Source organism: Vidua macroura, chromosome Z, assembly GCF_024509145.1.
Source record: "Vidua macroura isolate BioBank_ID:100142 chromosome Z, ASM2450914v1, whole genome shotgun sequence".
In the NCBI taxonomy this organism is placed as follows: Eukaryota; Metazoa; Chordata; class Aves; order Passeriformes; family Viduidae; genus Vidua; species Vidua macroura.
Window position 1 is genome coordinate 82,822,020 of NC_071611.1, and position 23,715 is coordinate 82,845,734.

The 23,715-nt window shown below is 45.5% G+C and overlaps 1 protein-coding gene across 2 annotated transcripts in view; it reads right to left on the reverse strand.

The window, feature by feature from the left end:
- The window catches only part of ZCCHC7 (zinc finger CCHC-type containing 7), a 90,571-nt gene that overhangs the window by 64,419 nt on the left and 2,437 nt on the right, over positions 1 to 23,715 (reverse strand). The window contains exons 3-5 of one of the 2 annotated variants that reach the window (XM_054003903.1): positions 23,033 to 23,134; positions 20,897 to 21,280; positions 20,579 to 20,716 (exon numbers count right to left, since the gene is read on the reverse strand). In XM_054003903.1, the coding sequence (XP_053859878.1) occupies positions 20,579 to 20,716; positions 20,897 to 21,280; positions 23,033 to 23,042 (532 nt within the window). In that variant the 5' untranslated portion in view covers positions 23,043 to 23,134. Of the gene's footprint in view, positions 1 to 20,578; positions 21,281 to 23,032; positions 23,135 to 23,715 lie in introns of both variants that reach the window. The other variant, XM_054003902.1, reaches the window with a different exon arrangement.

Sequence of the window (23,715 nt, forward strand, 5' to 3'; positions counted from 1 at the left end):
CCCAATAACTGACCCCTAAGGGCCCACAATGTGGATTTTTCTGCCCAATTACAAGATACCACCCAAAGTCAAGGAAGAAGAAGGAAGAAGAAGAAAGAAGAAAGGAAGTCGAGAAAACATCCTGTATCCTTCATCTTGTACCCATCTACAATATGCTGAAAATCCTAAAACCTAAACTTCTCACCCATGTGACACACTAAACTACTCTGTACAATCTATCACACTTTTGTGGTCTCTAGTTTACCTTGAGGCTCAGGAGGCCTTCTCCATGAATGAGGGTCAAAGTCAGTGTTTTCCTAGGAGTCAGAGCAGCCCAGGGCAGACAGGGGGATATCCCTCTTGCCCTAGGTTCCAACAGGCAGCTGACAGAACTCAGTGCCACACAGGCTTTAGGGCACCTTTTGCACCCTCTCACCTGCAGATGGGCTCCATGCAGCACAGCCACACCACTGCCTGGGCACCTGGACCTGATCCTCCAGCTGGAGCCAAAGGTGGGGCAAGAAGGGCATGAAGAGGGAAGGAAGCAGAGATGGGGAAAGGGGTGCCAGCAGCAAATCAAGTCTGGGATTTCCTGAGAGGCAGGGGATGGAGCCACAGCAGGCACAAGGCACAGCCACATGGACATTTCCAGCAGAATGAAAACACTGATAGGTCATGGTTCAGCTGCCAGTGCAATGGCTACAGGTGGTATGACTCACAGATTGGGGGATCAGCTTCAGCCTTCTAACCTCCAAGTCCTATTTTTTGGTTCTGTGACCTGCCAAATAACTGCATCCCACACATCTCTTGCCTACTAGCCACCCAAACAATAACTGGAGGTAGGACCAAGAAAATACTTTTGCCGGTCTTCTTTGCCTTTTTTCTCTTTAACAGTCAGCTCTTACTAACAGCTTTATATAGAACATTGCTAGATTCCAGCTCCTTGAAAAAAAATAAAAGGATGGACCTCTCAGAGCATTTCTTCTTTGTGGCACAAATTGGAAGCGGAAGCTTCCAATTACAATGGGTGGTAAAATCATACTTTCCAATTATCCTTAGAGAGAGATGGCATTTCACAGTACCACAGACAACTTCAGCTGCTGGCTGCAGCTGCAATGACAGAATCCACACCTGAGGAACAACCTGGTCATGCCCAGTCACATGCTGTGACATGGGTCTGGAGGGCTCTGACATGAGTGGCAGATTCAGGGACCACAGAAACCAGAAATCATGGAGTGGATTGGGTTGGGAGAGACCTTAAAGTCCCTCCAATCCAACCTCCCTATCACGGACATGGACACCTTGCACTAGATCAGACTGCTCCATGCCCCAGCCTTGAACACTTCCAGGGCTGGGGCAGAGGCATGAGCACACAAGGAACGGGATGCCCACTCAAAGACAGTTCCTGTTCTCCTAGCATTGGCTCAAAGTACCTGCTTTTCAAAAGCTGACAACTGAACCACAGATGCTAAACACAAGCACTGGTTATGGACTGCATGAGGCCGCTTTATGTTTTCATGTCAGCCTGTAACATTAAAGCATTATTATAAAAATCTAGTCCAGTGGCAAATTTTGAAGGTTTTTTCCTTCAGTGTTCAGTACACAATGTACAACACAGATGTACTTGTTTAACTTTGACTTTATGACTTATGCAAAGCATCAGCTATTATTCCACTGCAAGTCTCCTTAAATAAACTTTTCTGAGACACGGTGAAAATGGAGGTGGTGGATTAGTGGGCAGCAAAAGATGAGGTCATCTAGGCCCATTGAGGCTGTGTTTTGAGACCAACAATAGCCCAACTCCAGCAAATCCTCTGAAGTACACCCCCTTGTTTTCCACGCAGCCTGGATTAGTCTTGAGCTTCTAGATCTGAAAATACAATAACCCTTTCACTCATATATAATAAAGAGAAATAGACTATACTAAAAACCCCCAAACCTAACAGGTTTATTTACATGCCCAGCACATAGAACTCCTCTGTATTTACTATACAGAGGGCAAAACAATACAAAACAAATGGCAATTCAAAAAGAAAGGGTTTTTCTCCAAAGTGGACGTGATTTGCTATGTTCACAGAGGTGCCCAGTAAAAGACATTCATGTCTCGAGCTGACAAACACAGAAGCCTCTGGTGGTATCAAGGCTGTATGTTAACAAACCTACATATAGAGGGGAATTATATGATTCACATGTGTAATAACATACACCAAAAACTCCTGAAACATGCCAAAGGAAAAGCTGAACACAAAGGGCTGCTCTCCTAATTCAGGACTGTATTTGTCTGAAAGTGAGGTGTGTTTGAGGGAGACACCGCAGCTGGCAAGGGAGAATTGTTTTTGATGCCAACTTCAGAGACAGGAGAATCAAGCTGGTAATAAGACGCATTTTGATATGTGTATTTGACAATTTAAAAACCACTGCTAAATAACCGAAATTTTGATGCGAGTTTTCCAAAGTGTTACAGAAGCAGGAAAAAAGTATAACTCCACAGGTAACCTGTGCATCCCATCTGGTTTGTGAGGAAGGGAGGCTCCACTTGACACTGAGAATTATGTGGGGAGGGCATTGCCAGCCACACACAGACATTGACACCAGAGTTTCAGTCCCCTTGCTGAGCTGTTGTCACTTTATGCTGTGGGAACATTGTAATGGGGTCGTGAAAGGCTGGGAATACCCAGTCTCAGAAAGAATAAATGGGAAAAAAAGCATTACTGCTTAGCCTGGGACAAAAACCAGGCATGAACATGAGGAAAGCGTGGATCACTGCTGTATTTACTTTCTTCAGCAGTAGCCTTGGCTGTAAGCTGCACAGCAAACCCACCATGGTTTGGAATCCAGCCACGCAAAATGGCTGAGAACTGGGAGCTGCAGGCCCTATCCCTGGATGCTGTGTCAGGGTGACCCAAGTGTGCACAGTTTGGTTTCACTTAAAGACAAGACAAGACTTTTACAGCATTTTCCTTGGCTACCTTAATATGAATTGAATTTAAACACAGCTTGATCTCTCACAGAAATAATTATTTTTTCATAGCTTTAGGAGATGAGCGAGATGAAGAGACTGTAGATCTTTCTATAACATCTAATTTCTGGATTAAAAAAACACAAACCTGGAGAAAGCAGTAGAAATACAGGGACACAACCCTGTGCAGGGGTGGGCGCAGCTTTGCAACAGGCTGCAGAGCAGCTCCCCAGCATCGGCGGTGCTGCCCCGACCCTGCTCTCCACCCTGCTCACCCACCAGACCTACAGGGAGCTTCCACTGCTCCCACCCTTGGGGCTGCAGCTGGCACAGCCCAGGACTGCCCCGGGAAGCAGGAGCACCAGGCTGTGGGACGGCGGGGCTGGCAGGCTGCAGGGCAGAGGCATCCCTGCCAGGGGCTCGCTGAGGAGCGGGCACAGAGCGGGGGCTGGAACCTGCTGGGGATGGCCGGGACTGGAGCAGCTGACATCCTTTGTGCACTGGCTGATGGTGGCCAGGGATCAGCAGCTGTGGTGCTCCCGCACAGCGGGACGGGGGCCCCACCGCGGGTCCCTGTCTGTTGGGGCTCACAGCAGCACCTGTGCAGAGCCCTGCGCCGGCCCGGAGTGCCCCAGCCAGAGGAGCTGCCCTGGGGATGTGTGCGGCTTGAACAAGCCACCAGCCCTGGAGGAGCAGCTGGGCATGTCTGCCAGACACCCAGCACCCGCCACGTCCCACCAGCACCAGCCACTGCCTCCCCTCAGCTCACCAAAATAAACACGAAAATCTGGGAAATCTGTCCTCCCCGGCAAGGCACTTATCGCTCCGGAGAGAATTTCTCCGGTGCGTGCCAGGGAGGAAAGCCTTTTTCTATGTTGCTGGCAAAACTGTCAATCATCTTGATGAGCAGCAAATAAATGAATGCCCAATGATGGGATTCTATATTATCCTTAAGAAAGAAATCCATCAAATAAACATCAACAGGTAAATGTTTATACCCGACAGCCATCAATTTCAGCTACCCATGCAAAGAGACAGGTGAGCTGGACTGGTAAACCTCGAAATTAGAGAGGTATTAATCATCTGCTCCCAGCCAATATAAACAGATGTTATTTTTAAACAGGCAAAATCATCTTTTCCTCTGAAATTTATTTGCAACAGATAATGTTCTGTTACATTTTTAATCAAGCAGATGAAGTTACATTTAAATTGAAAATCTGCTGCACTCAACTAATCAGGCAAGTAAAATTCTGAGATGATTGAACAGCAGCGCAGAGCACACCATTACAGCAGGTAAATTGTGAAATTTACCTGTCACACCACACGGCTCATTGTTCAGCCATTGCACCTGCAAGTGAGGAGCACGGAAATAAGACAAAAAAAAGGAAAGACATGTTCAACATATTCATAAATCCATCATATTTAAGGAACACACCATTAACAGTGACAGGGGAAAAAAAATAAGCTCCACCTCTTTCCTACAAAGATGCCAATACAGATTTACACAGGTTACTCCTCTCTGCTTCATGCTCATCTAAGTTGCGTGTCCAGATACGCTGAGATCAAGGCACAGCATGAAAACCCTCCTGTATTTCTCCCATGATAAAATAAAAGGGAAGACCACCAAGAAATCTGAAATATCTTCGGGAATAAACAGTGTGATTTTTCTGCCAGTGCATTTTCCAGCTCCCACAGACATGCTGGGCCCCACCACCCAACTTCTCCACACCTGGGCTCACCACTAAACCAGCGGTAACCAATGTCCAGACTCAGGGCTTCACTGGTAATACATTTATTTGTGCAAACACTGCTGTAGTAAAAGCAGCACTTGTCTAAATAGATGAAATACAGATTTCAGCTCCTACCCTTGAGAGGGACACCCTAAAATATTTCTTCACATAGACGTGTCAGAAACGAGAATCTTTCGTCTTAATTTTAAAATGAGATCCATATAGTCTTGTGCATGGCATTGATAAATTATGCATATCTACATTTTTTTTTTTTACATCACAATGAGCACAAACTGACAGCAGACATCTGGAGGACTGTCAATTATTAAAGCTCTAAGCTCCCATGCCTTTTTGCACCCCTGTGCTGTCCTTTGCACCCAAACCCCATGTGCCACATATTAAGATTATTATGAGTAATTTTTCCTTCATTAATTTCTCCCATTTTCCCTCCAGGAATTCAATAAACAATATATTTTCATATAATATTGTATTTGCTAAACAATTATTCCTATAGGAACAAAAAGTTTAATGGTTACTTTAGCATGGTGTATCTGGGCTGACAGTTAAGGAAAGCCAATGCTGGTTTTAAAAAACACAGTTGTTTTACATTGCTATGTTTTAAACAGTTTGGAGACTGCCACAGCTTTTAACAATCAAAAACTCTCCAGGTGCTGTGGTTCCCCCCTGGTGCACTGTGCCCTGGTGGCAGTGGTGCCAGTGCTGCACTGACCCACACCTGCACGGAGCCCGCGCTGCTGCCGGCGCCACACGGGGCCAGGTGTGCCCAGGTGTGCCACGAGCCCCGGGCACAGCAGCCCCCGACCACACACTGCTCGGGGTGTGCAGAGACCCCAGATCTGAGCCAGCCCCACCTGCCAGGCAGGGGCACCTCCCACTGTCCCAGGTGCTCCAGCCTGGCCTTGGGCACTGCCAGGGATCCAGGGGCAGCCCCAGCTGTGCCAGGGCCTGCCCAGCCTGCCAGGGGACAATTCCTAATTCCCAGTCTCCCATCCAGCCCTGCCCTGTGGCAGTGGGAAGCCATTTCAGCTGGTACTGCCACGCCAGGTCCTCACACAAAGTGCCTCTCCAGCTCTTCTGGAGCCTCTTTATGTACTAATACAGTCAAAGGAGCACAGTATTTACATATCTTTCAACTGCTGCTGAAAAGATGGTAAAAATATTATTTTTCTTAAGTGAGGAAAGTAGCTCTTCACTGGCCAGGTGAAAGGGTTCTACCCAAATTTTGAAAAGAACTCTGCTTATGTATCTTAAGGAGTTAAGGCAGTATATGTCCACCTGTTAGAGAAATTATTTGAAAAAAAAAAAAAAAGACACATTACAATACAGATCCTGATTTCACTAATATCAGTCTATATTAAGTATACCAAGCAGCCAGAGGAAAACAAACATTATTGGTAGCATACCACGTTCCGGGCTTTATTCACAATTCAGGAAATGTGGAAAAGGAAGCATCCTGGCCCAGGCTGCAGTGCTGCCTGGTGTGGAACAGCCACAATGCCAGCATGCCTCGCTGTCACCGGGCTGGGAAAGGCTGTTTGGAGGAGTTTGATATTTCACTAGATATTTCACTAGACCCCTCCCACAAAGCTTTAAACAAACAATAGATTACAATTTTGAACAGGACATCAAAAACAGCTTCACACTGATAGAAGGCTGGGTTAGATGGGACATCGGGAAGAAATTATTTCCTGTCAGTGTGGTGAGGTCCTGGCAGCTGTGGCTGCCCCTGGATCCCTGGCAGTGCCCAAGGCCAGGCTGGAGCACCTGGGACAGTGGAAGGTGTCCCTGCTATGGCAGGAGGTGGAGCAGGATGGGCTCTAAGATCCCTTCTGACCCAAAGCAGTCTGTGACTCTGTGAAAAATTAAAACCTCCCCAGGCCTGTGCCAACTCACGTGGCCATCCCAGGTCATCACACAGAACACCTGTGGTGCCATTCCCCAGGGCATGGCAGCACCAAGGCTCTGGCAGGGCTGTGGGGTTGCAGCAGGGTGAAATGTAGAGCAAATATTCCCATTTTTTAAAAGTGCCCCACGGCCATGCTCTCTTCCAGCGTTTGCACTCCCAGAGTGCCCTGAAGTGCTCCTTGCTGCAGTGACGTGCCCATTCTCACCCTGGAGACAGGTGTAGCCAGGTGAGCCACAGCCCTGGATCTAGAGGACACAGGTCAGCAACTGAGGCCAAGCACGTGTGAGTGTTCTGCTGAACAAAAACCTCCCTGCTGTTCTCAGTGTGCATTCACTGCACACTGCTCAGATTATTAATTAAATGCCTGGGCAATTTTAACAGTGGGTTTTATTGTTCTAAGTACTTTTTTACTTCTTTAGTGCTAGTTGTCTGTGTGGGTTTTGTTTGTTCCTCTGGTTTTTTTACCCCCTCAGTGTTTAAAAAAACATTAACCTACACAACAACATCACAGGTCTCAACCAGGCAAGATGTATCAATCTCCGTCCCGCCCAGGCAGCTTCGAGAACCAAGTCCTGAAAAATATCTGCATTTGAGACAAGGTGTACTATGTAGTAACATTTATTTTAAAATTCTTCAGGAGTAACTTCCAATGATACGTTGTAATATATTCTTTACAACTAATGTAACAGTACTAGAGATAAGTACTCGCTATAAAAAAATGCCCTGCTTAAAGTCCAAATACTTGATTCTTCAACTTAGTAACTATACTTAAAGGTTATTCTTGCACATAATTTCCCTTTTAAAGGAAACAAGAGTTAGCCAGAATTATTGCAAAAGCATTGAAATGCTATCAAGTTTAAAATTCAGATGTAAGGTCACATATTCAAGAAAACTAAAAATTCCCTTAAAAAGATAAGCAATTATTTTCCAGTCTTCAACACATTTGCAAGCATCAAAATAATGCATAAATTAAACTTTGCATCTATCCTAATTTCCTTTGCATTTACTGTGTCTTAAAATTGGTTTCTCCCCAAAATCAGGATATTAATACTGAAAACAGCAGCACAGCTCTCAGTGACACATTAATGATGGAACAGAACAGCACTTTGAGTAACCTCAAACTGAAGCAACTGCTAGCAAAATTCACGAGTTAGTTAAGAAAAGAACTATCTTTTTTTTTTTTTTCCTTTTTGGTTTTTAAATTAAAAGAAATCTGCCATAGTGAAGACAGGAAACTAATCATAATTAAGACTTTTAGCTTCCAGAATCCACGCTCAATTACAATAACGTACCAGGAAATATTTTTCTAGTATTTTGGAGGACAGTTTTGTACCGTGCTTGTCTGCTTTGACCTCACAGCTATGCAAGGGCTGAAAGAACATCACTTCAGCACTATTATTTCTTTCTGCAAAGAGCAGTACAGGACTTTTACCTCGCAAATCCGACAAATTTATTTGGTTTAAGGGGATCTCTGCAATATAGAAAGAAATAGGAAGAACTTCACTCAAGTCACTAATTTTATAGTCTGAGCTATCATTAGACCCACAAGAAACTGTTGTAATTGTAAATTATACGTGTGTCTCTTACTTGTACTGACCTACCTCAAGCAGGGGCAGCCAGGATTCCAGAAGCGATAGCCAAAATGAAAGAAAATGGACATGCACTGAAATCTCCTTCATGTACTACATTTTCCTCTTGCAGCAGTAACAGAAGCCAAGAGGAGGCCTCAGACCCACGGGACAACGAACACCTGAAAATGACTGCTCCTCAGGTGGCCACCTGCACCACATCATGAGCACACCTGTGTCAGCACACACCTGGTGGGATCATGACAACACGCTGGCTCACAGAGCAGGTGAGCACTGCCAGGAGCACATCCTGCCCGAGGCTCTGACTGCGTGGGCCTCATCAGAACGCACTGCAAAGGAGAAATTAAGTGCCAGAAATAAGGTTTAGCCTTTGTAATTTCTGTTACTGGAGTTAGTTTCTCAGTGAGAACATCCTTGCTATTAAAAGCTTTTGAAAGTTTTACTATCGTTCTCCTGATTTAAAAAAATAATAGAACCAGCTACTTAGCAGTGTGTGTTATGTGTCTTGGCTAGAACTAAGGAAGCCCTGGCATTAAGCAAGCAGATTTTCCTTTCCTAGCCATCGGATGAGCCACCACTGTTTCGGCGGCGGGCTGGCGCGGCGAGCTGAGCGCCAGGGGCCGCAGCACAGCCGGGAGCGCCGCTGCCTCCTGCCCCGGAGCCGGCTCTGCAGGCCCCTGCAGTCCCTTCTGCCGGCTGCCTGCACAGCTCCCGGCTGGAACAGAGCCTCCCCACTCGGCTGGGCCGGGCAGGAGCCCTGAGTCCGGCTGTGCCTGCTGTCCCCTGCACCGGGCAGCATCCCCTCCCTCCCTGCCTGCCTCCACAGGCACACACGCCAAACCCTCAGCATCCCCCTCGCCCACACACAGCCAAATGCACACTCAAAGTGCGTCTAGTTAAAAAATGTGAGCAAAAAATAACACATTTCTGTCAGAGTTTACTTGAAAATTTGCCTCCTGGGTAGTGCATTTCCTCTTTTCAAAGGCTGAAGTGCCGCGCAGCCTCTGCAGGAGTCTCTGCTGCACTGGGGATGCCCTGTGCTGTGGGATGCTAATTCCCGAGGTAATGCCATCCTCTGGGTCACCTGCCCTGCAGGGATTCCGTGCACTGCAGGGTCAGCTTTGTTTAGGAATCAGAGGTCCCAGCCAAATACCCTGCTTTTCTAAGACTGAGCTGGATTTCTGCTCTTCCATACGTGTGAGATCCTTGCCACATCCAAGACCTCTTGTGCTCAAAACCCGAGGCTGAGCTGGAATGGTTTTTGTCAGGAAATTCAGCAGTTTAGTTTTACAAAGGTGTGAAATTTAGATGTCTTTATAATTGCACACTTTTGTCCTTAGGCATGACACTTTAGCAACCCACACATGCAATAAGCCCTAAACATCACAAACCCTCAAATTTGCTGACACTGAACATCCTCAAGCAACGCAATTCAGGAGATGCTCTTTAATCAGCCATGGGAAATAACTCACGCCTGCAAAATGGCATTTAATAACTGTTTTCTTTCATCTTCCTTATTTGGTGTGATTTTGGTTTTTTTTTGTTTTGTTTTGGTTTTTGTTTTTTTTTTTTTTTTTTCTTTTTTTTTTTTTTTTTTAAACTGTCATAACCAATGTACATTTTAAGGCTACTACACAGCTGGCTGCTTTCTAGTCTTCACATAGTTTTCAAAAAGCATGAATAATTTAAAAATATGACATTGCCAGTATTCCAATTAAATAATAACCTGACAGTATCTTTCAAACTATCACATGTGCCACCAAAGGTATTACCTGCATAATTCCAAAGATGAGCTCCCTGTTATTTGAAACTATGTCAGGGGATTACTTTGGGGACAGAGCAAAAAGGCCAAGGAGTGTAATTTGAACTCTTGAAGGTAGAATTATACACCTTTTGGCAAGGTGGGAAGAGGGCATTTAATGCACTTTGGATGATACCGTAACTCACTGGCTGAATTTGAAAGAGGTGAATAAATTTTTAATCAGAAAAAGAAGAGAGAAAAAAGAAGAGCACACTAGAGAAACCCCAGCAGTGTTCTGCCTCCTTCAGGATTAGAAATAAGCCTTGGGACGGGGCAGCAGGACTGACTCTGTCTCTGTGGGACGCACGCAGAGCCCCAGCACAACTTCTGCCACTCTCCTTTCCCGGGACTGAGGATTCATCTTCAAGCCCAGGACGAAATGTGGCAGTATCAAAATGAAAAGAGCACCTATCCCGAGACCACACTTCAGCAATAAGACATATTTCCTAACACAGATCCTGTGACTGCACTGAAAAGACCCAAAAGTTTAACTTCTCCAGTACAGAGCAGATATGTGAGATACCAGTAATTTTTCAGTCTCCAAAGCAACTCGTGCCAAAGTCTTTGTGAATTACTCATTATTACTTGTTGCCAAAACTCCCAAAGAGAAGGAAAGTGAGACCTTTCTGTTAAAGGAAAAAGTCATCATTACTGTGCTTTTCCCAACTTGTGGTGAAACAAGGATTTTTCCTGTTTTTCCTTCCAACTTATTTAGTGTTTTTAAGTCATCATGTCTTTCAAGGAATTTCTCTCCAAAAAAAAAAAAAAAGAAAAAATGAAACAAAAAAACCCCAACCAAAACAAACAAACAAACAAACAAAACCAACCAAAAAACCAACCAAAAAAAACCCCAAAAAAACCAAACAAAAAAAACCACAAAAAACCCCACGCAAACCAAACAAAAAAAAAAAAAAAAAACAAAAAAAAAACAAACGACCAAACAAAAAAACTACCCCAACACAACAAAACAAAATAACCAAACAGGAGTGGGAGAGTCAAACCAAAGAAGAAGCAACAAATGTAATTTAGAACATTTAACATTTGTGCAATTAGAGATACTATATGCATAAGAGCAAAGATTTTGCTGTAAATAAATATACAGGGATTAATTTTTTTAAATAAAATTTGAGTGTACAGAGATCAAAGGCACACAGGTAGCATAATTGTTTCTGGAAAGATACAATGAAGTATTATTTTGAAGATCTGTGTTAACACTACTATTTGTGTAAATACTAAAGATATTTCTCTATTAATTGTGTATTAAATGTTGACATTGGTCAATAATTAGAACTCAGAATTTTTAGTGTGGGGCTGGGTGAAAACAGCCTGATACTGAATCTTTGATGTCATTTTGATTTTCTTACTTTTGGTTTTTTCTTTTCTTGGATAGGAATTGTTTGATGACTCCAATTTTTCATTTGTTTTGTACAGAATTGTGCCTCATGTAGCATGTTGTTTCATTAACAAATTTTGAAATTACAAGAACAAAGCTAAATGTTAGAAAACAAACTGAAAAGAACTCACTGGCTGTCTAAATCCTCCATTCAGGCTGGAAGAGCATTTTTAATGCTCTTGTGTGTCCTTGAATGAACTGACATTTAACAGTAGTTTTCAGGTTTTCCTTGTGGATGGTAAATATAACATTAAAAAATAAAACAACCAATTGGATATATTAAACCTCACCTGCACATCCCACCTGCCCAGTTGTTCCCTTTGCAGGCTTAAATTCTCAGAGCAACTACAGGATAGAAGAGCAACACCTGAATAATCTGTTCTTGCATCTGAACACTTTCTGAAGCACTGACCAGGACTTTGGGACATGTTTTCCATTTATATCTATTTTTTGAGTGAGTCTCTTCCCTATAAGACAAAAACTGGAGTAGCAATGAAAGAACATTGACTGGAAAATGGTCTCAGCCTTACTGATGGAAAAGAGATCAGGTATTTGCCAAACTAGAAAGAAATAGTCTCAATGAAGTTATCCCTTATAAATTCTCATCCTTTCATACAACACTAAAATAAAGTAGGACCAGAAAAAATTTTCTTTTGTGAAGAATTCAGTTCCTAAAGAGCCTGCTTTCTCCTTCAAATTCCTGCAGATTTCAAGCTTCACAAAGCCACTCAGGATTAGTCAAGCTTTCAAACTTAAAATTCTATGTGCTCCTTGTAATTATTTGAGTTCATTGGGAAATTATTTTCAAATGTGCATTTCTATAAAAGGGAAAAATGGTTTTCATCTTTTGTCCTTTGGAGACTGCACGTGTGTGCCACAAAAAAAAAAAAAAAAAAAAAAAATTACATCACTGACATACGTCACAAACATGTCATTTGTGTTTAAAAACATAAAATCACATCACTGACACCTCAAAAACAAGTCATTTGCATTTTCAAGAATGCTTTTGCTTTTGTTTTGCAAGGTAAGAATTTTTCTTCTAGCGACTCAAGGCTGGCCCAGCAAAAGGGTAGGTGATAGGTAACGGAGCAGCCTGGTGTGGTGGCAGGTGCCCTGGCAGGGAGATGAGCAGGGTGGTTTGTAAGGGCCCTCCTGGCCCGGGGCAGCGGCCACGGCTCCCTGCTGCCTCCAGATGCCGTGACAGCACCGATGGCCCCTGGCGGCGGCAGCCTTTGGGGCCCACTCACCACATCCCGTAAGAGAAACCACAGCAAAACACAAAGGACTGTGACCTTCAGCCACCACTACTACATCACTCCATTTTTAGGGAAATGACAACAAAAACGGCAGTGTTTCACCTGCACCAAGCTGCTCCTCAAAATGAAAAAAACTCCCTACTACAAAAATCACAAGTGAGTGACCAAAGCTCGGCTTCTAGGCTTCGTTTTTAACAAAAGAGTGTGTTTTAAACACTTGGGCTTGCTATCTGAAAATCTCAGTCACACAAACACATGACACAGATCCACCACGTGAGACACACACACACCAGCTGAATTGTCCCTCTGCTCCAACTGCTGACACGGATTTGTTAGAGGGATCTGTTCTCTGCTCTTTTTATTCCAAAAAAAGTTACAATAATTAAAAATCCGGTGAGGACATCCCCTCAGCACGCGCCCACTCAGCCTGAAGCACACACGATGCCAGCTTTGCCTGTGTGCTGGGAGCCAGCCTGAGGGGACAGCTCAGTTTTGTGCTGGGCTGTCACTGGCTGAAGCCCCTGACACGGACCCCAGGGCTGGGCAGGCTGCTGCCCCTCTCATGGGCGTGTTACGGGACACCACTGACATTTCTGGCCAAAGCTGGCATCTTTCCCCGCTCCAGGCTTCTCTGCCAAGACCGGCCATGGCACCGTTAGGCAGGTGGAAACGCCCAACACACAGAGCTACAAACACAGCCACACCAGCACGCCCGTGTGCCTGCGCTCACACGCGTGCGCGCCTCGCGGGGAGCCAGCCCCGCATCCCTGCCTCCAGGGGAGGGAGGGTCCCCCAGGTAAAGTCCCAGGAGCACATGACACGGTTCCAGGCCGGGTGTCTTACCTTTGGAAGGGCAGTGCAGCACGAGGCAGGGACGGCCAGCACCGGGCTGGAGCACACCCGCCGCCTCACTGCCCCCGCTCCAGCAGGGTACAGCCGGCTCTGGTGTTCCACCATGCACAGAGAGTTTCAAAAAGAGACCGAAAAGAGCATCTGGCAGCTTCCCCCATGCTCCCCCCTCGCCGCCTGGCTGCTGAGGTTTTAAAGGAGTTGATGGAGGAAGACTTGTCCTGAGGATGCCTGGCTGTTCCTGCTGCCTCAGGGGCTCAGAGTAAGGACAGGCACACCACAACCACGCACACAGCACAATGCAGGACAGCAAAGTGCAGAGAAATCGGCTCACTTAGGGCAAAGAGGTGCTTTTGTGACTGTCACTGGAACCTGCTGTCTCCAATGGGCCTACTCAGGCTCTCTGAGGGCATTCCCCTCACCCCCACCTCAAAAGTGTGAACAAAGGAACACCAATCACCATGTCACACCTGAGGCTGTGCAAAGGCAGCAGAGGAACATGCAGAACCAGCACCAAACTGATGGCAGAGTACACCAAACCAGTGCCAAACCACACCAGCCTGGCGACAGAAACACCTCTACAGCTGGTTCTGCCCACGTGGCTCTCAGCAGTGCACGGAGACACGTTACCCGCGGCAATCCACATCCACCAACAAACATCCAGGACTGGACAGAGAGCTTTAATTTTCTTCCTTCCTCACTGCTAATGTCATTGCGTGACAGAACACATTCTGGATAGCTGGGAATGTCACATATGATATGAAATCGGAGACGTTAGCAAAAGCTGTAGAGGAAAAGCAGTCAAAGACCACCACCGCAGAGGGGAAGAGGCTGAGCCTGGCAGGTGGGAAACCTTACCACGGCTAAACATTGCCAGGTAAAAAGAAACAGCTTAAACCCAAATTCCACGATTACCAAAACTGTTATGCTGGTGGGAAATTCTGCAGGGAGTGCTGGGGGCCCTGAGCAGAGGAGCTGGAGTGCGCACATCCACGCTCACCAGCGTGTCCCCTGCTGTCACAATTCTGCCCTGGCAAAGGCTGTGGGAGCAGGGCTGCTGCGTGTGGGACACAGCCACAGCAACACACAGCACCCACCAGGATGAGCTCCGGAAATACCAATTATATACATTAGCAGGGTATAAAGACCACCACTGCCATCACCCCAGGCCTTGCCAGCCTGTGCCACAGGCATGCGTGTACTTGACCACGCACAAGTGCTGCAGCAGCCCGAGGAGCTACTTCTGCATTTCCTCCAGACTTAAAGTGAAAGGAGTGACCACACAGCCCTGCCTCGTGGTCAGCATCACTGCAGTGGTGCTGCAGGGGGCAGGGTCAGATTTCTGTCCCCCTATACCTGGCACCTACGCCTGGCAGCTCACCTCAAACTTTACTTTTTCCCTATGTCCTTTGTATCCAGTATAGTCTCTGCTGCACTTTATAATTGCTTAAACACCTAGAACTTCTCATTCAAAAGCATTACATCAGTTTCCCATCAGTGTTCAAAAATTCAGTTGTGTATGAGAGTTTGTTATTGCCTGTAAGAAACACAAAGAAATAGGGACAAGGAAGAAAGATCAAACTGATAACAGAAGAGGGGGGAAATCCCCTTAGAACTATCACCAAAAGAGAGGAAAAAAAAGGTGGGAAAATTGAAAAAAAAGTCACACAGAATATATGACCATGTAAGCATGGGCACTCTTGCAGAAAACCTAGTCAGCAATCCCAAGCCAGAGGAAATTTAAATGAGAGCCAGGTCCACAGCAGTGACGGAATCTGAACAGATACAAGGGGCTGCTCAGGTTGCAGGATGTGCTTAGCCTCGATCTCTTTGGATTTGCAAAGGAACTTTATTAGTTTTATTAATTTTTTTTCTTAAATAATCAAGAGATTCGAGTGTATCCACATAACATGGTGAAGAAGATTAAGATTTTTTTCTTTAATCAAAATATCCATATGCATGTGTTGTATCTTCCAAGGGGTAGGTGGATTCCCACTGCTGGCTCCCGCTCCGGGGTGCGTTCTGCTGCAGGAATCCATGCACAAACCACTCCCACCACATTTCCATGACGGCAGGGTTCCAGCAAACACAAGTGAGGAAGAAAACCCCCCAAACCACAGGAAAACCCCCACAAATCATGGTGCTCAGCACAGTGCAGTTCTGGGAGAAGAAGCCCACAAGGGGGTTCAGCAGCACATGGGAAGGGACTCTGCTGCCCAGGCAGTGGTGCAACCCAGCAGCGCTCTGTCCCTGCCTCCAAGGAGGGAAGGGGAACCAGCCCCAGCCCCGGGCTGGCTGTGCGGGCAGGGGGAGTGACAGCAGCAGCTCTGTGCTGCCGTGGGTGGCCAGGACACCACGGCTTCCCCCTGCTCTGCAGCCCCTCTGTGCCTGCCCGGGGCAGCTCCCGGGTGGCACTCGCCACGGGCACAGCTGGCCAGCCACGCCAGCACGGCTGCCAGCACAGCCCGCTGCTAAAAACACTGATTTTAGAGCCAGACAGCTTTCCTGCGTGCTCTTCTATCAGCTGGCCTGAGAGGCTCCTGGAGCCCACGCTGCTCCAGGCAGAGTCACGGGGGGCTGAGGCCACCCCTGGCGCGGGGACATGGCCACGGCCACCGCGTGTGGCCCCCAGAGTGGCAGCCTGGACGAGCCACCACCAGGTACCACGGCATAAATCCCTGCCTGGGGTGACACTGAGGCTGGCGCATGGATCACACCAGGGAATCCTGCTGCTTTTAAGAAATGCAGCACACACCTCTACATGTTAATGGCAATGTGTCTAGGTATTAACAATAAAAATATTTTCATTGTTGAAGAAATTTCCACCTGGAGATCTTTTTACTTCTGAAAGCAACTTTGTTTGAGATTGAACCCAGTGATTCCACAACTTGGGTATCCAATAAGCAGAGGGAAATGGGACTCTTTACAGAACACTTATCTGGCCTAGAAAAATGAAAAACTTATGGTAGTCATTTTTGTAGGAAAAAAAATAGGTTGTTGCTACAAATCACAAGACTCCAGAACTAAAACATACTGTATGATGCAAAGGTCACATTCAAAAGCAGCTGTCAGGGAAAAGAAGCAAAAAACGACTCATTGTATTTTGTTCCAAGCTTACACCTTTTCACCATTTAGAAACAAACTGAGGGATTTGAATAATAGAGCACAGAGAAAAGAAATACAGATGTGGTCAGATTTTGTAGTCGTTTTGCAGTGCCCCACAGTTAAAATAAATTTAAGGTCAATGTCTAGAGGAAGCCATTCCAAACACTGATAGTTCACAAAGGGCATTTCCTTTCTGACAGAGATAAAAATTAAGTCAAATTTATTGGACACCACTATTTCCATTCTGACTCTGTAAGCTGCAGTTGCTGCCACTAAATAGAAGACTTCATTATTTCTTAGGGAAGAGGCAAAAATTAAATGCTTTCAAATTAATTTTCTTTTCCATTTCAGGCATATTGTTATGTTTTCATTCATTAAATGTTCAAACACACGCCTTTTTTTCTCCTTTTCATTTTACAAGTGTTCTTTGGAGTCAGAAGCAGCCACACACCACAAACTTGCCAAGCCCAGAGTGCAATCATATTCACACCCAGTCTCTGAGAAAGGGGCCAGGAAGGCAAAGGATATAACAGAGAGAAGATAAATTGCTTTTTGTACCCCTTAGTGGCCGGACATCAATGCTGCAGCTCTGAAAGCTGTCTTTCCAAAAAAAAAAAAAAAAAAAAAAGAAGGAGAGATTAGGATTGCAGCTATTCATGGAAGAAGAAATATGTTAAAAGGAAGGTTTTAATGAAGAAATGGATGAAAGACTTCCAACTACAGGAGATTAACGTTCTTATCATATAAACTCTTACTGCAAAGCGGAGAGAAGGGTGGGAGGGGAGAACACCCCTCCAAAGACATGGAAACTCTGACACTGAAAATGAATTCTCTGCAGTAGTGCATGGCACAGTTTGTTATGGTTCTTTTTGCACACTTTATTATGGACTCCTAAACTTAAAAAAAAAAAAAAAAAAAAAGAGTGTAGATTATACCACAAACCTAGATTTGCTGATTTACCCATTTTTGAAACACCCTGTGAAGAAGGTAGGACCCTGTAAGCACAGCAGCCATCAGGCAGTTTTCTGACAGTCACGCCAAGAAAACCACCAGTGACAGGTGGGAACACACAGGTACCTGGTCCTGCCTTTTGGCGGGGAAAACAGGAATTTTACAGAAGTACAAGCAAAAATATGCTGTGGTTTAGGGTGGTATTAGACAAGCAAAACCAAAACCTGAAAAGCACCTAAAACCATTGGGAAGGAAGCAGGGCAGAGGGGAGGGAAGACTCCCATCTGTGCATGGAACACTGGTGCTCGTGGACCAGCCATAGACACATAGGATGCCAGGTGAGGACCAGAAGGTAAACCTTGATCTGCCACCAGGACCCAGAGCTCATGTCCCACAGCCATATGACATCTCTTTCCTTCACATCAGATACTGGAAACTGGAGCTGGAGAGCTGCAGGGGGAAAGACTTGCTGAGCACTAGAGGTACCAGGACAGCATTATTTGTTTACAGGGAATATTAAAATAATAAGGTTGTTAGACAAGAGCAGGTTGGGCAAGTGGGGTGTAGGGGAGTGAACAGAGTGAGATATGCTCAGTTCCTTCCCTTAAGGAGCTGCTTCTGATGCAGTGGGAGCTCAGCATCTCTGTTCAGGGGCTCAGATGTGAAGACTGACTCATCAAATGACTGACACAACCGGCTGCTCTCACCACCGCAGGACTGCTCTTGTTTCAGTTCCGTTTTCCACGGGAAGCAAGCTGGACACTAAACACCACAGCACTGGCACAGGAGGTCAGTCCGATGTGCAGTCACTGGCAGTTCCAGAGGAGAAGGCAAAGGCAAGGCTTCCTGAGTTCTTACACACTATGATCATCCCTGCTGATACAGGCTCTAAAATCGTAATTTATGTATAGTGTTGTCACCAAAACACCTACCTCATTCTCTAGAAACCCTGAAAATAGAACTGTGCATGTCCCAAAATATTTTAAATGAATGAGTAAAGAATATCTCTGACAGGGTAATTTGCCAATATACATATTTTTAGAATACATTTCTTTGAACTGAAAGTTTTTATATTCATGTTTCAGCAGAGTCATGTACAGAATTGCAAAATCCCAGAACGGTTTTGGTTCCAAGAGGCCTTAAAGATCACCTTGTTCCAAACCCCTGCCATGGGCAAGGACAAGTTACATATTATCGTGTATAGGATGAGAGATACAAGCTCAGTAAACAAGTTACAGTTACTGCACATTAGGAACATCTATGGCCTCTCTTCCCTACAACTATTTTGATGCTGTTTTGGGTTTTCATTACACACACATACCTACCAGCAGCTAAACCAAACTTCTGTGCACCAGGGCTACTTGAATTCCACCCACCAGAATCTGGAAGGGTCTGGAGAAGGTTCTGACCTACTGTTAAGAACAAAACCAGGGTAGGAGAAGAGCAGGTGTATTTATGACCTCGTATGACTGCCTTTGACTTCCCACTGAAACATCTCAAAAACTGTTCATATTCCCTACACTCTACAAAACCATTTTAGTTCTGACCAGTGTGACCCATTCACACAGTGCAGGGAAATTCTAGCCCTGTTGTCTGCTCTGTATGTGGCTTGCTTATTGCCAACATTCACTGTGAACCAGAAACATTACAATGTTTGTCACAAAAACGTGGCATAACTGAGCAAAAACTGCCCCCGGGTACCAAGCATTCATTTGATTTTTAACAGCCCCTTCAGTCAGCACTGGCACACCTGCAAGGCAACTCTTAGGAAGTTTTAAAAGATTTGTAAGGAGGAAAAAACGACATGAATTCCAAACATGGTGTGCTTATTAGGGCCTCTGACGCAGTGACAGAGTGCTTTACATAGAAGTCCGTGCAGCCACAAGCTGTGCTAAGCTATGCAAAAACACACACAATTCCAGCAGATGGGTATCAAACATTTATGGTCCTGAAATACGTGTTTCAATTAAGAAGAAGGCGAAGCCTATTCCTCAGCTCTTCCCTCTCAAACAACGCAGCAGCAGCAAGTGAACAGCAGCATGTGAACTGTTTACAGACATTCTGACAAAAAACTCCACTGAAGTCAGCCTGCAGATCAGTGTCACAGAATGCTCCATGTCATGCAAAACCTCCTCACTTACATGTGCACCAAATAAAGTTATGGCATACATGGTTTTTCAACTTCTTTCAAAGTACGGTCTATTTTACTTTATTTATAAACTTCTCTTCTTTATTTCTTTCTCCAGCCTTTGTCTGGGTCATGATTTCCCTCGGTCTGGCAGAGGGGATGCTGTTGCCAGCAATGGCCTTGGTGCTCCAGGAAACCAGTGAGCAATAAGAAATCCTGGCTGATCATCCAGCAGAGTCTGCAGTTGCTGGTGACACAGTGCATGTTACATACAATGGTTACTACAGACACCTGCTGAAACTCTGTGGCACTGACCACCACCTTTATGGACCTTCTTTGCTGCAATGGGGAAGAATGTTTATCAAAATATCAAAATGTCAGACTTTAGTAGCTGGGGAGAAACCTCTCTGAATTCAGTGCAAAATCCATATGAGAAAAATCAGATAACTTCAGATGAACAGCCCAAACTGTCAGGAGTGCTGAGGGGGCAGTCACCTGCTGAACTCACGCAGGGGAAATGCTCAGGTCTCTCCTCTGCCCCTTGCCTCCTTCCTATTACAGCTCATCCCTGTACTGAGCTGAAAGGTCTCTGGTCTGGCACACAGCAACTTCTTATGCACTCTCAGAAACACAAAATACATGGCAAGGTTGAAAAGTTCACTGTATAAATCACTCTGATACTAATTCTAAATTTCTACCAGGAAAAAGCCTGTTTTCCTTCCACATGCCGTGCTGCTGAAATAAAGGTATTGAAATGGTACAAATAAGGATCATTTCATTTACCACAGCTTTGCATCCATTGCCATGAACTCGTTTGCTTTCCATTCATCTTTCAAGCACTGACATCAGTATCATTGCAGACAAATTGCTGTCCCCACACAAGAACAAACAAGCCAATAAAAAGCACTAACCTTTCCTGACAGGAGTGGCACAGTCCTCAAGGTTCAACATGATGTCTCCATCCGTGTCATCAGCACCAGCTCCCAGGAGCATCCAGCTCTCGATGTTATCGTTGTCAGAGATCAAGCTCTCCTCCTCCGAGCTGCTGTCTATCACCAACACGTCGTGCATGGCTTCAGGTCCAGCAGGAAGGACTGGGGCAGGCCTCCCACTAGTGCTGCTTCTCTGCCTTGGTGTGCCCACAGCAGACTCCGGGGGACACGGGGCATTACACCCAGCAGCTCTGGTGTGATTTGGTGTGGAAGACACAGGATGGATGCATGTTTTACCTTGAGCTGAAGAGCACCTTGACTTCTTTGCCTTGCTTTTGTAGATGCTGTCATCATCTGGGGTATCAGACAGGACGATGACCTCGGGCTCATCTGAAAGCCGAGTACCACCACCAGTGAGCTCAGGGAGTTTCTCATCTGCATCCTCTTTCTCAGTTAGACCTGAACTTTGACCCATGCCTTCTCCAACATCAGCTTCTTCATCCATTTCCAGTGTGTCCAGATCCTGGGAATAGTGGATCTGGCTGTAGAGATGAAACTCCACCTCACTATCAACACTCTGCTCACTGGATGACTCCTCAGGATAAAGTTCATCTTCATACACTTCAGTATTCTCAGGATAACCATACCCAGTAAATATTCTGGACAGTGAAGAGTCTGAGTCTACAAAAACAAAACAAAAACAAAAACAAAAAAAAAACCCAAAAAAAACCAAAACAAACAAACAAACAAAAAAAAACAACAGTTATATCAGAACGGTCATATGTCCAAAATAAGTGATATCTTTGGTCTTCTTAAAATTGCTCAGGTGAGTCGTAGAGCTCTGCACACTGAACATCAAACTGAGCAGATTTAACAGCCACCTTTGCTCAAATGTGGAACAGCAAAAGCTACTTAAGGATGCATTTGCATTAACCATAACTACTGCATCAGCTCAACTGCTTTGGCCTCTGGAAGCAGCATGTACTGAGCTCTCCCCTCCCACACCGGGGAGGTCATCTGGCCGCCCACGGACCACACCCAGAGTGCTGTGTACTCCTCGGGCTCTCCAGACTGGAGCAAGTGCAACAAAGAGCCACTAAAACCATTAAGGGATTGCAACATGTGTCATAGAAGGTCAAGCTGGGACTGTACTGCACAGGGAGGGAAAGCTCAGAAGGATTTATCCTCGCTCACGAACACTGGGGGCAGGGGGAATAAACAAGACAGAACCACCACAGTACTGCCCACAAAGAACTTGAAAGGCAACACAAACAAAACACCGGGAATTCCACTTAAATGTAACTGTGTTGCGCAGAGAGGCTGCAGAGCCTCCATTCCTGAGGACTTTCAAACCTCAGCTAGGCGCAGCCCTGAGCGAGTGGTTCCAGGTCACTCTGCTTTAAGTCAGGGCTGAAATTGCCAGAGGCTCCTTCCCACCTCAGCTGTCCTGTGATCCCAGCCCAAGGGTGAGTGTGTTCAGAGCTCACAGCCTGCTCCCTTGCAAGACTGGTAAAACAGGGAGGTTCTGAAGTCACCCTGCCTGCTTGAGAGACTACCCTACTTTGTGTTCATGAGCACATGAAGCACAGAGTACAGGACACGGAACACTTCCTCTGAAAGTCTGCCCGAATTTCTGCATTACAGTTACTCCCATGGAAGTCATCCAGCTTTTCTAGACATGAAAACTGCCAGATGAAGTTCAGCTTTTTGGCTGGTGAAGAAGAGCTGCATGGTACTGTTTAAATCCACTTAGTTGCACACACATACAAAAATTCAGATTTGTGAGCTTTGTACAGCTGTAACTTGTGTGATGATGGTATTTAAAGAGCCCAAAGGTTCCTGTTATGAAGGCCCTCCGCTCTCACCCAGTTTCCTAAGTAAACATAACATCTAATATGATAAATATATGAAAGAACAAGGTGGTTGTAGACACAATAAACCTACTTTACACCGCTACCTAGCTTTAGATGCTGTAGAAAGGAAGAAAAAGTAAAATGGCACCTGAATGGCTGTAGTTAGAAAAACAGTTAACAGACCAAATGAAGGCCCCAAACTTCAACTTCTTTGTCAACTTCACATGGGGTCCCTGTTTCAAACAGGTTGGAGGCTGTTCCTACCCACAGAGCTCCAATCAAGCACATTCACAATATTAACATGTGGTTATGAGGTGTGAGAGGAGGCCTTCAGGCCTGTAGGAAAGTAACAAATCCTCCTGAACATGCTGTGTTTTTAGTGAGCTCCAAAACGGAATCCAAGTACTCCTTCCTCCCCTTCTGTCATCCAGTGGATAAAGTCACACACAGTAAGCAGTGACCACTGCTAAAAACTTGCAGCTGAACAACACTGATGTCTTCCCAAGCGTCCAGGGAGCTGACTCATGGACATTTCACAGGGCAGGCAACAGCACAAACAGGCAGCAAGCACTCCACTCACTTTGATCCATCCTTCTCAGAAGGCCAAATAACAGCTCCTCCTCCTCTGGGGTCCCCACGTGCCTGGGATGATGAAAGGTTCTTCAGCATGTACCCCAGGCCACTGGGAAACAAGAAACATCCAACATCAGCACCACAGCACAATCTGGGACCTGCTGCTCACCATTCTCACACTCAGTCCACAGCCATGCCTTTCCTCTTCAGGAAAGAGCAACAGCCATGTCAGGTATCCCACACCACTGCAGACACAAACACAGCCTTCAGGAAAGGGAAGAGAAGCTCAGCAAAGTCTTGCTGTTTTTCAGATTGTCAAGCTGAAGCAGTCTCACTGAGTTCATACAGGTAACTCAGAGAAAGACCTGACTGCAACTTCAGATTTCCTTTTGCTTGTGAAAAGTTTAGACTATGGGCAAACATTCTTTTCCATAGAAGGGTTTTGGCTGGAAAAGACCCCCAGGGTCCCTGTTCTCTCAGCTGTGATCACCTCTAAGTGCCACACCTATCCTAGTCCAGCTTCTAGCTGGACTATCATAAAGACACTCCTGACATCTGAGTGTGAAGAACACATTAAAAATACTGGTCCTGCAAAGACTACCTGATCTGGTAGGCTGCAGGGAGCAACAGCACGCTGACACATCCTGCTTTGGAACTAGATTACCTTACTTTAAAAAAAACCCCTAACTT